We start from the raw sequence: 18,291 nt of genomic DNA on the forward strand, positions 1-18,291 counted from the left end.
GGCGGTTTACAGGGAAAATTAAAATACATAGTATACAAAATTAAAATCAATTAAAACTATTAATTAAATCACAGTCCCTGAAGTTAAACTAAAACCCGATTGAATTAAATTAAATTAAAACCCCTCAGTCTGGGCCAAACAGCTCGAAGAACCAGTTTTTCAAGTCCCGGCGAAATGAGCGAAGGTCGGGGGCAGTCCTGAGTTCCGTGGGAAGTTGGTTCCATAGGGCCGGCGCGCCCACAGAGAACGCCCTTCCCCTGGGAATAACCCGCCGGCATTCCTTAACCGGCGGTACCCTGAGAAGGCCCTCCCTGTGGGAGCGCACAGGACAATGGGAAGTTGATGCCGGCAGCAGGTGTTCCCTTAGATAGTCTGGACCCAAGCCATTTAGGGCTTTATAGGTCATTACCAGCAAATATAATCAATTATCACACCTTCGTTGCAGCATCCCGCACGGGCATGTGGTCAAAATCCAGACACTAGCTATCAGGCGGTTATGAGAGTTGCACTGCCCCAGGAGTTGTACAATCACCATTTGCGACCTTCTGACAAGCAAAGTTGGGGGGGAGCCAGATTTGCTTAATGACCGCATGATTCACTTAACAACTGTGGTGATTCACTTAACAACTGGGGCAAAATAGGTGGTACAATTCCTCTTAATAGCTACCTTGCTTAACAATGGATATTTTGAGCTCGGTTGTGATTGTAAGTTAAGGACTGTCTGCAAGCTGTTTTCTCCAGCCCGCCAGAATTAATTTAATTGGCATTAATATATATATTTTTTAATTCCATTTATATCCCGCCCTTCTCCGAAGACTCAGGGCGGCTTACAAGCTTAGCAGTAGCCTTCATTCTCTGTATATGCCTGCTTATTAGGGCTTTCACACACACCCCAAGCGGCATTATTACAAAGTCAGCTTAATTGCCCCCAACAATCTGGGTCCTCATTTTACCTACCTGGGAAGGATGAAAGGCTGAGTCAACCTTGAGCCTGGTGGGACTCGAACCTGCACTAATTGCAGGCAGCTGGTGTTACTTAAGGAGGCATTAGCCCACTGCTCCATCAAGGCTCAGTAGTATATATAATATATAGTATATAGAGGAATTCTGGGGAGTTGAAGTTCACCAGTCTTAAAAGTTGCCAAGCTTGAAGACCCCTTGCTTTAGATGGTCACTAAATGCAGTGCTGTAAGTCGAGGACTACTGTAGATACCGGGGACCATTTTAATGATGATTTTAATAAATCTGTACCCATTAACTGTTGGTTTGGTCTTCCGATAACTCTCAAACGTATTTTTAAATGAAGCTATCCAAACTTCAGTTGAAGTCTGTGCTTTTATTTCTCTCTGGCCTTGGGAAACTAGTTCCTGGAATTTTGGCTGGCAGAAGTTCAAATCCAGCCACATCCGAGGAGCTGCAAAGCTTCCGCCCCCAATGACTAGGAAGCAATCAAACCACGTTTGGATTTTAAGCACTTAAGCTTAAGTTGCCTTCGGTTGTGTCTTAAGATTGCTTCCATTTTTGGAGGGAGGGTGGGCAACTGCTTTACCTTGTAAATCTTGCTCAAAGATGTCATTTCCAGTCAGAAGAATCTCTCGCAAGTCCACGCTGGAAAAACCCACGTCTTCACATTCCCCTCTGGCCCCAGGGAGAGGCTCGCTCACCACTATGAAAAGCAGCCTGTGCCAAGGGGGAGACTTGGTCAACAGATGTCCTGGGAATTTCTTTCCCGCAACGTTTTAAGGAGAAGAGCAGATCCGACACTCACTTGTTCCATGCGGAGTCCTCAGCCACCAGCATGGAAAGCAGCATTTGCCTCTGAAAACTTCCTGGATCTGGGTCCACTTTGATCACTGCGACAAAAAGAATTTAGCAAGTATTTATTCTGATATCTATAAAGGTAAAAGGTAAAGGATCCCCCACACATGCGTGCTAGTCGTTTCCGACTCTAGGGGCCGGTGCTCATCTCTGTTTCAAAGCCGAAGAGCCAGCGCTTGTCCGAGGACGTCTCCGTGGTCATGTGGCCGGCATGACTAGACGCCAAAGGCGCACGCAACGCTGTTACCTTCCCACCGTAGTGGTCCCTATTTTTCTACTTGCATTTTTACGTGCTTTCGAACTGCTAGGTTGGCAGAAGCTGGGACGAGTAACAGGTGCTCACTCTGTTACGCACCACTCGGGATTCGACCCGCCAAACTGCCAACCATCTGATCTACAATCTCAGCATCCTAACCCACTGAGCCACCGTGTCCCTGATATCTATGGAGAGTCTCAATTATCCAGGTCATGCTGGTCCCAAACGTGCTTTTCCCAAAAGGCAACTGAAATTTTGTTGGTTTTGTTTTTGATTTTCTTTTCTTGAAAATGTTTCGCTTCTCATCCAGGAAGGGAACTGAAGAAGCTACTTGGATGAGAAGTTAAATGTTTTCAAAGAGAGAGAGAGAGAGAGAGAAAGGCCACGGAGTAGGGGCAAGCTCACAGGGCGAGGTCCAGGGTTCCAAGTCCAATCCACAAGGCAGGGTCCAGACACAAGACAAGGGCATTCCTCTAGGGAAAAAGAAAAAAAAACAGGCCCCAGAAAAGAAGCCGTTCCAAAGCCCCAGTGAAGCAAAGGCCCAACATAGGCCACCAAAGAAGGGCGAGGTCCAAGACAAGACATGAGGAGCCATCTTCCAAGTGAGGCACGGCAAATGGCCACAGGCATGAGTAAAAGGGGGGATGTAAGCCATAGTTCCTGACAAAGACTTAACTCCCCACAGCTTAAGTTACTCCCCTCCAGGTGTTCCTTGTGAGGAGGGAATGGACTGACCTCCTCCCCAGTAGCCTTGCAGCCCTTCTCTGAGCTTGCCTCCGCTCCGCTCTCCTTGCCGATCTCCTTGCCCTTGGATCCAGCGGAGTAGGCAGCTGTTCCTCATCAGAGGAGATTGACTGCCTGTCGGCACCACTGCCTGTCAGCAGCCGATCCTCCCCTGAGTTTGTGCAGGCAGGGAGCAATCCGTCGGGTTGACCACCTCCCCCAAAGCCTGAGGGCCCACCCCCGGGACAGCTTCGTCCTCAGCTCCTGGCGTGCCTTTCCTGTCAAACGGTCCCAGCTCCAACTTTCTCCTCCTCCTCCGAACTGGCCTCTGAGAGGGCCACGACACTCCCAGAGGGAATTCAAGTTAGAGAACCCTTCTTTCCCCTCTATTTTCTCCCATAGCAAATTAAAACAACAACAACCAGGATCTGTGCGCATGTGCTCACCCTTGCTGAAGTGGAAATAGATCTCCTGGTCGCAGGTAGGTTTCCGCAAAGAGAAAGCTGTCTCCGTTTCCTCCAGAGGCACGCCAGGGAAGTGGAATTCGACATACAGTTGCTGGATGGTCTCATCAGCCACAGGCCAGCTGTCCGGCAAAAGGCCAAGGGAAATGACCTCCACCCGAATCCAGTCCGAAGGTTGCTAAGGGTAGAAAAGAATTAAACCAATAGAAGAGAACATTGGTAGCTCAGGATTGAATTGTGGGGTCCTTGGTGCTCTCTGAGTTTGATGGTTTTCTTGCAGATAAAAAGTTCTTCAGGTCAACCTTTCTCGCCACTGTCATTATATTTCTATACTTCATGTTATCTTGTCTTCTTTTTTTCTTTTTTCTCTCACCTGTGTAACCCAGTGTCATCTGAATCCAGCTGTTAAGCTTTGCAAACTCTAGTTATCAGGATATGCAATGTTTGAGCCCAGCAAATTGCAGCTTATTTCATAAATCACAAGCAAGCAAATTTTTATTTATTTGTATCCCGCCTTTATGATTTTTTTTACAAGTTACTCAAGGTGGCAAACATATCCAACACACCTTTCTCCTACTATTTTCTCCACAACAACAACACTGTGAGGTAAGTTGGGCTGAGAGACAGTGATTGGCCCAAGGTTCCCCCAGCCGGCTTTCATCTCTAAAATGGAACTAGAATTCCCAATCTCCTGGTGATTGGGTCAAAGACACCCAGCTGGCTTTCATGGCTAAGATGGCACTAGAACTCATAGTTTCCCAGTTTCTAGACTGGTTCCTTAACCACTAGACCTAACTGGTTCTGTCTCCAATCACAGCTTTTGCCCCAGGGTGTTAACCAAGTCAGTCCGTTATACTTTGTAAGCAACCTCTGAGCGAGTTTTTCCTCCTGGAATTATGTGATAGCTACTCACCAGATCAGGATACCCCAGCAGGGTGGGGAACCCCACCACCACTTCGTCACTATCTGTGGTCTGAGCTTCACTCGTCTCTTGCTCTTCTCCGTCTAGGAGGTAGGAAGGGAGAATATAATTGTAACACCTACTGAGTAAAGTGATGAGGTCAAATAGTGGGGGAAGTAGTATTGTTAATGCGCATACAATCTAAACTCGTTTCTTTCCGTGTCTGAAAAACTAGGGCCCTGCCCTTACTTCCCTTTAAATCGACCTGTTGCAAGATGAGAGCCCATCATCAGTGTTGAAATGAGCCCACCGCTATTTCATTTGTTTTCCTGCAGAGATCAAAGAAGGATATTATCTAGGTTTTGTGCTTGGTACTCTCTTGAGCCTGGCTGTTTTCTTGCCGTCGTTTCATTATCCAACTAGGTAACATCATCAGTGCTAGAAGTGAGTGGGGTTTGCTCTCTATTTATCTACTGTATTACTGGCTTGCCCAGTCAGTGTTGGTGGGAGTGTGGTGTTCTTCTTGGTAGTTCCTTGGCTGTTGTTTACTATTTGATTGCTTGTCTGAGTTGATCGCTTGCCTGTGTTTGGAGTACGTTACTGCTCACCTTGATGACCCCCAATTGGGGAAACTGGGGGAAAACAGGGAAAACAGCTTTGTATCAAGGCTGCAGCTGTGGAGGTGGTCAATAGTATTAGGTACCTAGATGTGCAGATAACTAACAAGCTGACTTGGTCCTCTTCATACGTTAACTTTAGTGAAGCATGCAAACAGCATCTGCATTTCCTGTGTCAGATGAGGAGAACACCTCTTTCGCCTTCTGTCTTGGCCACTTTTTACAGAGTCATGATTGAGAGCGGTTTTTTTAACAAACTGCATCAGTGTTTGGTTTGCTGGTAGCACAGCCTCAGATGGAAGGTCCATACAAAGAGTGGTAAGGAGAAGATTATAGGAAGCTCACTTCCCATGATTCAGGATACTGCTTATAAGGGCTATGACCCTAGAGCATGAAGCATTGTTGGAGACCCCACACACCCACTTCACGATCTGTTTCTGTTGCTCCCCTTTGGGAGGAGGTTTTGGAGTATTTATAGGAGAAAACTACTTGATTCTGTAACAACTTTGTTCCTTATGCCATCCGTCTGGTAAATTCACAGAATTCTTTTTTTTTAACCATGTATATGGTAAAAAACTATGGTGCTGGAGAACTTCTGCGAGTCCCTTGGACTGCAAGGTGATCAAATCGGTCAGTCCTAGAGGAGATCAGCCCTGATTGCTCTTTAGAAGGCCAGATCCTGAAGTTGAAACTCAAATACTTTGGCCACCTAATGAGAAGGAAGGACTCACTGGAGAAGAGCCTCATGCTGGGAAAGCTTGAGGGCAAGAGAAGAAGGGACGACAGAGAATGAGGTGTCTGGATGGAGTCACTGAAGCAGTAGGCGTGAGCCTAAATGGACTCCAGAAGATGGTAGAAGACAGGGAGGCCTGGAGGAACGTTGTCCATGGGGTCGCGATAGGTTGGATACGACTTTGCAACTAACAACAACATGTATACATTCGAATTAGACTGTGATGTTTCTCTTTGTCATGTATGTGTGTGTATGTGGGTATATGCATAATGTTATTTTTTGAAAGCTGAGTGCAACAAAATTTCATTTTAATGGATGCCGATTAGTGTACTTTTAAAGTTACAATAAAGATTCTATTCTGTTCTATTCTGTTCTGTTCTGTTCTGTTCTGATAATTTCTTGATTGGAGTATTGTTTATTGCTTGATTGTTGGTCTGCTATTATTTGGAGAGTCAATCTTTGCTTATCTGGGTGTTGATTGCTGGCAAGGAGGTATTTTGGTGCTTTTGTTTCCTTTTTTAGCTTTTTGATTGCCCTTTTTTAATAAATATTTTATTAGTTTTTCACTATAACAGTCTCCAGTTTGACAGTTTTTTAGCTCCTAAATTTGTCCAGACAGAAGTAGTTTAAATCAAATTTTAATATATTTCTTCCCTCCTTTAATGTTAATTCGCCGCTTCCATCTGTAAGGGAATGGGGATATAGTCCCCTCCCTTCACTTCTGGAGGTTTTCTTGCTTTGGGGATCTTTTCAAGGATTTAGATAACAGATAGAAGAAAGAAGATCAGTACTCTCACCAAGTCCAAGCACGCTGTTCACCGATGTTTAGGTTCGTGCTCTGGGACTTCGGCTGCAAGCTGCTTGGGCTAAACGCTGATCTCACGCTAGCCTTTCTCCTGTTGGGTTCGGAGGGCTTCCCCCAGATCAAACAAAGTGATTGCCGTCGCTTCGTGATCAACAGGGCACCCCTCCTTCACGGTCACCTCTCCAGGGCAACTTCGGACCCATCTAGGGTCCCCCAAGCAGGAAAAAACTAGCCATGGTGAGCGGAGGTCCTGTTCTGTACCAGCCTATTACCGGCCCTGCAGAAAAGGCAGGGACGACCCCTTTACAAACGGCAAGAGGCTGGAACTAAGCCTGCCAAATTTATTAACATAAAACAGAGCAAAACAAGACACGAACCATGAAACAGGAGCTATTCAAACGGTTGCCTTCAGCAAACCAGCCCTCCCACACATTCCCCTTTTAAACAGTTCAGGGCGTGGCTTTTCTCTGCCTCCTTCCAGGTGCCCCATTGCCTTCCTCTGTTTACTCCTGATTGACTGCCTCCTGCTTCGGGCGTCCTTGAACAAAGCCAGCTGTGGGTCATCTTCATCCAAGCTGTCAGGCTCACACAGCTGGGTCTGCATCGTAACCAGATGGGAGGGGCCTGGCTGAGAGCTCTGCAAAGCCTCAAGGCCATCATCAGCAAGCTCTCCAACACCCTCAGCAAGCTCTCCAACACCCCCCTCCTCCTCCTCTGAATCGTCCGACCCAACTGCCGAACCCACAGGCTGACCCTGAATCACAACAGGTCCACTCTCACGCGGCCATGCCTTTTCAGAAGGAAAGTGTGAAGGTGTTTCTTAGTTGGGCAATGAAACATCTGCAAGAAAACAAACAAGCGCCAAGGACTCCACAGCTCAACTGTGAGCTACAAACATCCTCTGTTGGGTTTGCTCCATCAAGATCTTGTTGAGTTACATTTTCGCTGCCATCCCAAGAGATCTACGCTGGAGATCCAAGATCCAGTAGAAGATCCTATTTATTCTTATGAACAAGAAACTCAAATTAATCAACATTCATCCATTCGGTCACCTATTTCCAGCAAACGAAATGTGAAAAGGTGCAGGTGGCCACATTAAGCCCAGAGATTGTGAGCTACCCAACCCTGGTCTTTTATAGCAACCATCCCAGTTATGGTTTAATGAATAGACTAGGGCTTTCACACAACCTGAAAAACTCAGCCATGACACCAGTGAAGTGATGGTTCCCAGAAGTAAAAGTAAGGGAATTCATTAGTGCTCCTATGGCACGGAACAATTTAACAAAATCTTCAGGTAGTCCTCGACGTACGACCACAGTCAAGTTGAAAAGTTCCGTTGCTAAGCAAGGCAATTAAGTTATTTCCCCCCCCCCCCATTTCACGATCTTTCTTGCCTCAGTTGTTAAGTGTATCAAATTCAACATCTGGGGCATAATGTTTCTCAACCTTAGCAACTCTAAAAGTGTGGACTTCAAGTCCCAGAATTCTTCAGCCAGCGTGATGACTGGAGAATTCTGGGAGTTGAAGTCCACGCATCTTAGCCTGAGAAACACTGGTCTAGGTTTGTCCTTCACCAACATTATGAGTTGTAACAGTATACCAGTGTCCTTTGGTACAGACTCCAGAATCGATTCATCATCCAGTTCTTGGGTTCTTGCCATCCTTGTTGTCTCTTCGACATTCAGTGCTTCTTCTTCCTCCTCTATCGTCTCTTCCAGCTCCATCTGCCCAGATATAAAACCCAGTTTCCTCACAAAATGGACTTTAGGACAACAATTGGTGCCAGATAAGCAAATACGCACCAATACGTTTCAATTAGATACTTGTGAGGTGTTCTCACAATGAATCGTTAAAGGTGCTTCCAAGCAAAGGCATCACGCAGAGATGCAATCATATTAGCTTTATTCATGATAGATCAAAAAGAAAGAAATACTTGGCATGAAAGCATTCATGCCTGCATGTGAGAGAGAAATAAAATAAAACAAAACAAGCTAGCATTACATGACTAAAATAGAGGTTAGGAGTAGAGATAGAACTGGAACAAAGAAGAGAATTAGAGACAAAAAGCAGCCCCTCGTGCAGAGGTATTTATGGGGGGTCTTGGCCCCTCCCTGACCATAAAACTCTCTCGCCAATGGGGCTGTGGGTCCGAGACCCTTGGCTCATCAGTGGAAGCAAAGAAGCCTCTTTGCCTCCATCTGATGACCCTTTTGGGGAACTGCCAATGGCTGGCACTAATCATCTAACAATGTTATTATGTTAAAAAAAAAAGCTTCTCTTGTCACAGTTCAGAGAAACTGAAGCTGATTGCACATCGTATGTGGCAAAATCCTGTCTCATAATACAGAAAGCAGAACCAAAGTAGCGCTTTCTGGAATCCTGGGAATGTATAGATTTCAAAAATAAATAAATAAAGAAAAGCACATGTTTCTAGTCCTGCGTGGTGTACAGGACAGGAGGAACAAAAACTTGTTTCTTCAAAAGGTAGGCTTAAAGACTTCTCAGTTACATGATTAATTGGCAAACCAATATGGAATCTGTTGGTTTTGGAGTAGTGATTAATAAGATCTGTTTTCAGAGAACCAAGCCCATTATAGCTTAGTTAGGTTATAACCCAGGTGGCTAGAAAGGCCCAAAAGAGGTTTCACTTTCTCAGGGTCTTGCGGAAGAACAGGGTAGAACAACGGCTAATGACCCTCTTTTAACTGGTCTACGATAGAGAGCGTCCTCTCGTATGGTATTGTGGTTTGGTATGCTGGTCTGACAGCCGCGGATAGGAAAGTATTACAGAGGGTGGTGAGTACAGCACAATACATTGTGGGCTGTCCCCTGACACCACTGGATGACATCGCCAGGGCTCGCAGCCTTGGAAGAGTGAGGAAGATTCTCAGGGATGTCTCATACCCTGGACCGTATCTCTTTACTCTCCTACCATCGGGTAGGAGATATAGGAGTATAGCCAGCCGCACCAACAGGCTGAAAAACAGCTTTTATCCCTGGGCTGTTAGGCTTTTGAATGAGAAATAACTTTTGTGAATTTTATGCAGAATTGACTTGGGAGGCCGGTGTGTGGTGTAGTTGGTTCACATGGTGTAGTAAGATGGGGGTTTGTTGTCACTGTGCGTTGGGGGGTGGGAGCACAAAGGGAGGCTCAGCTAATCTCAATGTACACATAGTTGTACTTTGACAATAAAGGTTCATTTCATTTCATCATTTCAAAAGATCACAGTTGCGTCATGGCTTACTGCAATGCACAAATCCGGATGATTATAATTACAATTCATATCTAAACTCTTGCAACTACAACTGTATTGGGAATGTTTTCCATGAATCTATTATTAAAGCATCTCCAATTCACATCTGTTTCCCATCTCTCCTGTTTGACATTTGTCAATTGCCGGGGAAGAAAGCTGACTTTTTATGCTTTAATGAGAATTTAGCAAAGGTTTTTTGTCCTCTTTTTCTACTTTTGATTGGCAAAAACTTCCTAACTTCATTCTCTGCCACTTCTTTTCCAACAACTTTCATGCCTAAAGTGGGACTAGAACTCCCAATCTCCTGGCCATTGGCCCAAAGTCACCAAGTCAGCTTTCCTGCCTAAAATGGGACTAGAACTCCCAATCTCCTGGCTATTGGCCCAAAGTCACCCAGTCAGCTTTCCTGCCTAAGACGGGACTAGAACTCCCAATCTCCTAGTCATTGGCCCAAAGTCACCCAGCCAACTTTCATGCCTAAGGCGGGACCAGAAGTCTCAGTCTCCTGGCCATTGACCAAAAGTCACCCAGCCAATTTTCATGCCTAAGGTGGAACCAAAATTCCCAGTCTCCTAGTGATTGGCGCAAACTCACCCAGCCAGTTTTCATGCCTAAGGCAGGACTAGAACTCAGGGCTCCTGGCTTCTAGCCTGGTGCTTTAGCTACTATACCAACTGGCTCTTTTATCCCTTACCTTGGGGATAGTTTTGTCCACTTTCTGCTTTGTCCTTCTTCTCTTGAGTTCTCGTGTTGGAATCACTTGGGCAGAAAGGAGTTCCAGCTCATTTTTTACCTTTCTGCTTTTCTGAAAGTGTTTTTCAGTCACCTATAAGGGAGATTTCAGAGGATAAGACAGCTAAGAAACAGTTCTTGCAATCAAAATGAATCCTCGGCATTGGCAGGTGATTATTATTTTTTTTATCCAGTCTTGGACATGCTTTCCAAAATGATTTATGACATTAAAAAACGTGTTCCTAAAACTATGAACATCTTACAAATCTTTGCTTTATAACCTTGAGAAGGTATTGGTAGAAATAACAAGACCAGAACTGTAGAAAGGGCACGATTCTACGGTGACGTGATCCTTAGAATAAAATCTAAATCTAATTATAAAAATGCCTTGAAGATAAGGAATGACTTAGCTTGCAACTGAAAATATGTTGGTGAATGGGCTAGAGAAATGTGCAGGTGGTCCTCAAGTTACAACGACAATTTGGATCCGAGTTTCATTGCCAGTCAAGGTGATTGTCGAATGAGTTGTGTCCAGTGTTATGGCCTTTCCGGTCACCGTCGTTAATCGAATCACTTCAGTTATTAAGTGGATCATGCAGTCGTTCAGTGAATCCAGCTTGTCCCACTGACTTTATTTGTCAGAAGCTGGCTGGAAAGCTTGCAAATGCACATAACCCCAGACTGCTGCAATTGTCATAAATACATAAAGGTAAAGGTAAAGTTTCCCCTGCACATGCGTGCTAGTCTTTTCCGACTCTAAGGGCCGGTGCTTGTCTCCGTTTCAAAGCCGAAGAGCCAGCGCTTGTCCGAGGATGTCTCCATGGTCATGTGGCCGGCATGACTAGACGCCAAAGGCGCACGGAACGCTATTACCTTCCCAACGTAGTGGTCCCTATTTTTCTACTTGCATTTTTACGTGCTTTCGAACTGCTAGGTTGGCAGAAGCTGGGACGAGTAACAGGCGCTCACTCTGTTACGCGGCACTCGGGATTTGATCCGCCAAACTGCCGACCTTCTGATCGACAAGCTCAGCGTCTTAACCCACTGAGCCACCGCGTCCCTCATAAATACATGCTGGTTGCCAAATTTTGATCACATGCCTGTTTCATACGTGTGAGGAGTGATCAAAACTTACTTATTTCAGTGCTGTTGTGACTTTGGACTGTTTTTAAATGAATAGTTATAAATCGAGGATTACCTGTAGTGAGGGGGCATTTTCCAAGCAGAGCCTTCACGGACAAGAAGGAGACTCTTAGTAGTGCGAACTCAGAATCCCAGAAAAATTGCTCTTTTACCTAAGAAAATCTTCTGAGCCTACGTTTTAGATCTTAGTGCAACATTTTTTTTTTCACTTTCCCATGGATCACTACCACTACTGGGGTGAATTCTCCACTCTGCAAGCTTCCATACCTGTCTTTGCAACAGGTTTTGCTCATGCGCAATCTGCATCTTCAAGGAACGTGCCTGAATGGTCTGACAGCGAACATCTTCAGGAGGATAATAAAGGACCTTCCATTCTAGGCTGAGGTGGATGGAGCCGTTGGGCTTCTCAGCAGGGTCCATGAGGTCAAAGTCTCCTGGAGACAGAGGAGAGGGGGAAAAAAAGAAGAAGACAGCATCTGGAACAACATCTGGATACGGGCTAAAGACATTCTAGTTTGGGAAATGGTGAAGCCTAGGTGTCCTAAATTTGCACTGAATTATCTTGAAGTATCGTCTGTGTGTTGTGTTGTGGGTTCTGGAGCGCAGGAAGGACGCCGAGACGATGACTACAGCATGGCAGATCTTTATTAGGTGGAAGTGACTGTACTGGGAACTAGGGTTTACCTGCCCTCCTTTTATACCTGGCCAGGTGAGCAGCCAGCCAATGGGTTTGAACCTCTGTTTCCTGCCGAAACTGGGTTCCTGCCAAAACAGTTACAGTTCAACGCCCCCTGGTGGTGACTGCTATGTAAGTGTGTATGTGTACTCTTCACCCTGGATACATAACATGTGTTCCATTTCAAAGGATCAAGCATGGCTTTCTGGAGCCTTCCAGTGGAGATATGGAAACCTCCAACACAAAGAGGTCCTTGTGAGGAGGTGGGGGCTTGATATAAGATTTCCTCTATGATATTACTAGAGTGGATGACCTGGAGGCTTTGAAAGAACCTTCAGGGCTTCAGTGAGGTCAGTTGACGTATCGCTTTAGACAAGGCTGTGAAGGAATTTAGAGATGACCTTGGAAGAAGAACCCAAGAAGATGTTATGGAAGAATCCAAGAAGAAGTTATGGAAGAACCCTTAAGAGGGACTTGCATAAAACATTACAGTCTTAAGAAAAAAGGAGTGTGGGAAACAAACTCAAAATAACCTGCCTTGATTTTGTTGAATGTAAGGTAAAGGTAAAGGTAAAGGTTCCCCCGCACATGCGTGCTAGTCGTTTCTGACTCTAGGGGCCGGTGCTCATCTCCGTTTCAAAGCCGAAGAGCCAGCACTTGTCCAAGGACGTCTCCGTGGTCATGTGGCCGGCATGACTAGACGCCAAAGGCGCACGGAACGCTGTTACCTTCCCACCGTAGTGGTCCCTATTTTTCTACTTGCATTTTTTTACGTGCTTTCGAACTGCTGGGTTGGCAGAAGCTGGGACGAGTAACAGGCGCTCACTCTGTTACGCGGCACTCGGGATTCAACCTGCCAAACTGCTGAACTTCTGATCGACAAGCTCAGCATCCTAACCCACTGAGCCACCGCATCCCTATACCTGTTACTTAACCCACACAATTCCTGGAAGCCTTGCGCTGTCTGTTTCCCGATCACCCCTAGAAGAGCTGAAATCAATAACGAAGCCTATCCAAGCTTCTCTGTGTCCTGTTTACACTAAATAAAATCAAGACGGATTATTTTTGAATTTCTTTCTCACCCTTCTTTCAATCTCTGGACTAACTGATTGCTTCTCGACCTCTCTCTTCAACGGCTCTTGTGTTCTTTCCCTAAGTTCATCTCTAAGTTCCTTTACAAAGACTCAGAAAGTCTCCTAACTTTGTAAAAAGAGGCTTAGGGTTTCTTTCAGTCTCAGCTTAAAAGATTTGGGTGTTCTGCATCCAAAGGTCAGTCATCTAATTGAGAGGAGGGGCTGGAGGGCTTAAAGGGAAAACCAGAGACCAGCAGTTGTCCACTGGTTGAACCATACACTCTCTAACCCTCCCCTCTATGTTGTTATACTGTCCTTCCTATCCTTTTCCTAACCAATATGGCTGTGGTTGATAGGAGTCATAACTTATCTGGAATCCCCCTGTGAATTTTGCCGCTGGTCATTGCCAACTATGGAGGGCGGTGCTCTTCTCTGTTTCAAGGCCATTGAGCCAGCAATGTCCAAACACATTTTCACGGTCATGTAGTCAACATGACTACATATATAAATGTTATTAAATTAAATATCAAAGACACATTGAATGCTGTTACTTTTCCACCACGGTGGTACCTATTTATCTACTCACATTTACATGCTTATGAACTGCTAGGTTGGCAGGAGTTGGGGTGAGGACAAGAGCTCACCCCATCGCTTGATGCTCAGGTCTCAAACCTGGGCTGCTGGCTTTCTAGCCGACAAGCCCAGTGTCTTAATAACTGAACCACCACGCCACCCCAACCTACCTGGAGAGCTTCCAAATTGTGAACTATTGTCCTAGATCCAGAAGGGTCTAGCACAGAAGACAGCTCAAAAAAGCAAAGGTAGATCTATCTAGTATCCTTCGTTGATCTCACCTTTGATGCTATGCCCATGCGCTAATGGTACTAGTGGGATCTGGGCTTTGCCCAAATAGCTTCCAGGTTCCTCTTGCTCATCGTCAAAAACATAAACCCACAAACTCTCCACAAGCAAATAATGGTGCAGCTCAGGAGTGATGTGCACAGTAAACATCTGCACATCTTCAAAGTCAGGATTGTTGCTGGACGGGATGATGGGTGTGTCGTGATCTCGGAAAGTGAAGAACTGGTACATGGCATATGGGCTGGGCTGGGAGCCAATCCAACAGCTTCTCAAATTGGCACAGCTCTTGATCTGGATGCACAGCTCATTCCAGCTTACGCCTTCGGTCTTCTAAGGGGAAAAAAGGAATGGTGGTGATGCAGCAGGGAAGCAGCAGCAGTTGTTCAGTTCACAGTTTTTTCAAGTCCAAAAATATTCATTTCTTGCTGGAGGTTTTAATAAGTGGGATTCTGATTCTGAATAGAAACACAGTAGTGTTTTCCTGCACTGATTCTTTCAGCCTGTCAGTGGTTGAACCCTAATATGTGATCTGTGGAAGAGATAGGCCTTTGAATAGTGCAAGGTAACAACGGAGAAGAAACAACTGTTGTTCTGTGTGGATGGAAGCTGTGGAATATTTCCAATACCATAACTTTAAATGGCCACTGAACAAAGAGTCATAAATTGAGGATGACCTGCAGGGCAACTTTGAGCAATGCAACCATTTCGTGAGATTCACAAACTGCAAGAATAGAATAGAATAGAATAGAATAGAATAGAATAGAATAGAATAGAATAGAATAGAATAATAGAATAGAATAGAATAGAATAGAATAGAATTAGAATAGAATAGAATAGTTAGAGTAGAGTAGAGTAGAGTAGAGTAGAGTAGAATAGAGTAGAGTAGAGTAGAATTCTTTATTGGCCAAGTGTGACTGGACATACAAGGAATTTTATGTCCAGTGCAGAAGCTCTCAGTGTACATACAAGCCATAAGTGATAAATCATGATCATAGTCATCAAGACGTCATCAATCTTGATAAATCATAGTCATCAAGACCTCATAAATCATGATCATAGTAATCAAGACCTACTTGTACCATGTGAAGAGGAGATGCCCTAAAGTTGCTGTAGGGCAGTATTTCTCAACCTTTGTCCTGTTAAGATGGGTAAACTTCAACTTCAACAGCTGGCAGGAGAATTCTTGTAGTTGACGTCCAACCGTTTTCAAGTGACCAAGGTTGAGAAATACTACTATAGGGTATTTAGGGGAACTTGAAAACTCTTTAAAATAATTTTTAATAGTCAAGTCTTTGGCAGAATGATGGATTGACTTTCCACTAATGGTTTCTGTTGAGTTGTAGCTTTGCTTTCTGGCTTGTTTGCTCCTAATACTTTTGTGTAAAAACCAAGAAGGATTAAACCCTGACCACAGGTCTTATTTTTGAACAGTACATCAAACTCCTTTTTCTTACTCTGTCGCCTTGTGATTGCCGGCTCGGCCAGTCTGCAATCTGAGTTCCTACTCCAGCAGAGAGATATGTTTGATTTTGATGGCGGGGCAGCTGCGAAATCTGCTTGAATGGAAAGTGAAGTCTCATCCCATATTCCAAAAGACCATAATCCTCACCCTTGGGACCTGGAGGGATAAGGGTAGGGAAACAATTGGAAAAGAAAGCCACATTTGGATGGATGAGTTGGAGCCGAATACAAGTAGTAATAATAAGGCAGCAGAATACACAAGAAAGTAGTGAAGAAGATAACAAAATATGAAGACCTGCACATGGAAATAGAATAACGGTGGCAAAGGAAGGCAGAGGTAGTACCAAAAGTACTAGGTGACTTGGGTGCAATCCTAAAACATCTGGAGCACCACTTGAACAACATGGGCATTGACAAATTCACCTTCAGTCAATTGCAGAAGGCAGCTTTACTCAGAACAGCTTTCATTCTGTGACGATATCTGTAACCATCAAACATCCAGATCTGCCTATCCCAAGTCCTTGGGAAGGTCCTCTATAGGTAGACAAAAATGCCAAATCCAGTCTGAACATCTGGTTTATTGTGTGACAAACTGTCAAACACCAGGGAAATCAGAAGATCCAGACAGTTCAAAGGTTTATTGTAGGCTTCAGCTGTCTACAAGAATCGGACGCGCAAACTGTACAAAATGGGCTGAATTTGATTTTTATAGAGCTCCTGTGTGAAGCACCCCTTCCCAATCTGATCTCCTGCAGATTGTGTAAAGCTTCTGATGTGCCAGACTCCTTATTGTGCAATATAATATCGAAGATTTGTAATACACAGATCGAGATTTAACAGATTGGGAAAACACAGCTATGAGAAAGCTGTTTTGAGCTCTAAAGCTGATCCTCCCTTCTTCCATTCAGTTCAAAAGTTCACTCTGATTTCAAAGAAGAGGTTAAACTTCCAGAAGATGCCATAGAGGAGGCCTCCTTAGATATTCTCCCACATCACTGCAGCTGTTAAACTAGCCACACGGTTGTTAAGTGAATCTGGCTTTCCCACTGACTTTGTTTGTCAGAAGGTCGCCAAAGGGGATTACATGATCCCAGGACGCTGTTACCATTATAATGCTGTTACCGTCATCTCTACATGGGGCTGCCCTTGAGGACCACTCGGAGGCTTCAGCTGGTGCAGAATGCGGCCGCGCGAGTTGTGATGGGGGGTTCCCGATACTCCCATGTAACACCTCTACTCCGCAAGCTGCATTGGCTTCCGGTTGCCCTCCGGGTGAGATTCAAGGTGCTGGTGATGACCTATAAAGCCCTAAATGGCTTGGGTCCGGGATATCTGAGGGAACACCTGCTGCCAGCATCAAGTTCCCTTCGTCCAGTGCGCTCACACAGGGAGGGTCTTCTCAGGGTGCCGCTGGTTAAAGATTGCCGGCGGGTAACACCCAGGGGTAGGGCCTTCTCAGTGGGCGCACCTGCCCTTTGGAACCAGCTGCCCGCGGAGCTTAGGACTGCCCCCGACCTCCGTTCATTCCGCCGGGACCTGAAGACTTGGCTCGTCGAGCTCTCTGGCCCAGGCTGAGAATTTTTTTTAATTTTAATTTTAACTGGGTTTTTATTTTTCTCAGGGTTTCATTTAATCTTTTTTAATTTGTTTTTAACTTTTGTATTGATTTTCTTTTAAATATCCTGTAAACCGCCCTGAGTCCTTCGGGAAAGGGTGGTATATAAATCTAAATAATAAATAAATAAATATAAATAAATAAATACCCTGTAAACCGCCCTGAGTCCTTCGGGAAAGGGCGGTATATAAATCTAATAAAATATAAATAAATATAAATATATAAATATGAGACAGTTGCCAGGCATCTGAATTTTGATCAGGTGACCTTGGGGATGCTACAATGGTCGTAAGTGTGAAAAATGGTCATAAGCCACACCTTTCAGTGTGAACAGTCACTAAGCAAGCTGTTGTAAGTTGAGGACTACCTGTACTTCATCAGGTTTTTTTGGTCATCATGTTTTTGACACCTTGCTAGGCATCTGGTGGTACTCGAATATTGCCATTTCCTAAAAGTGGTACAATCTCAACTACATAAGTAGGATACATGTAGGATACAAGCACCAAATGTGGAAATTTAAGACTCATCTCATGGGTGTCTTGGAATCATAGTCGTTCTTCTTACCACGCAAGACTGCTGTGCAATGAACTTGCTCTGCACTGTTCAGCACTTGGCCAAAATGCAACCAGCAGGAGGCCAGGGTGGTGTGGTCAACAGCAGAGGCCACGTGGAGATCCAGGTGAGAAGTAGCCCCTTGCAAGTATTGCATGAAGAAAGGGTCAACCTGGACCACATACTGGGAAGTGAAGTTGTAGTGGGGCCGAATGCCGTGGGCCAGAGGTGTACAGTGGGTCTCAAAGTCATAGAAGGCATAGGTGCAAAAGGTGAGAAGTTCGGGGTCTCCCAGAAGTTGGACGGCCTCAGCTGACAGAATTGCTCCAGAGATGTGCAACTCAAAGAGGTTCTCCCCATGTTGCAATTTCAGAACCTTGCTAGGGACCCCTTCATCATCAACATCACTGTCGGGTGGCCGAAGTCGGACAACTCTTGTTCCATACGCCACATCCTTCAACTTCTCTGAGGGCAGGAAAAAAAAGGAAACTTTGTCCCTTAGAAGTCCCCACAAACATTCACACATATTTGCTGACTCCCGAGAAGGAATTCTCAAGAGAACTCAACTTATTAGGTTTGGCATCATATCCAGTGGAGCAGAATGCCA

The 18,291-nt window shown here is 45.0% G+C and overlaps 1 protein-coding gene across 1 annotated transcript in view; it reads right to left on the reverse strand.

Moving 5' to 3' along the window:
* The window catches only part of LOC308678592 (X-linked retinitis pigmentosa GTPase regulator-interacting protein 1-like), a gene marked incomplete at its 5' end in the record, with an annotated part of 44,502 nt that overhangs the window by 2,146 nt on the left and 24,065 nt on the right, over nt 1-18,291 (reverse strand). Inside the window, 10 exons of the mRNA XM_081345818.1 lie at nt 1,550-1,680; nt 1,769-1,853; nt 3,244-3,439; nt 4,175-4,266; nt 7,918-8,041; nt 10,266-10,397; nt 11,714-11,880; nt 14,050-14,386; nt 15,511-15,674; nt 17,697-18,149. Of these exons, the coding sequence (XP_081201944.1) occupies nt 1,550-1,680; nt 1,769-1,853; nt 3,244-3,439; nt 4,175-4,266; nt 7,918-8,041; nt 10,266-10,397; nt 11,714-11,880; nt 14,050-14,386; nt 15,511-15,674; nt 17,697-18,149 (1,881 nt within the window). The remainder of the gene's footprint in view (nt 1-1,549; nt 1,681-1,768; nt 1,854-3,243; nt 3,440-4,174; nt 4,267-7,917; nt 8,042-10,265; nt 10,398-11,713; nt 11,881-14,049; nt 14,387-15,510; nt 15,675-17,696; nt 18,150-18,291) is intronic.

Source organism: Vipera berus, assembly GCF_964194415.1.
Source record: "Vipera berus genome assembly, chromosome: Z".
NCBI lineage: Eukaryota > Metazoa > Chordata > Lepidosauria > Squamata > Viperidae > Vipera > Vipera berus.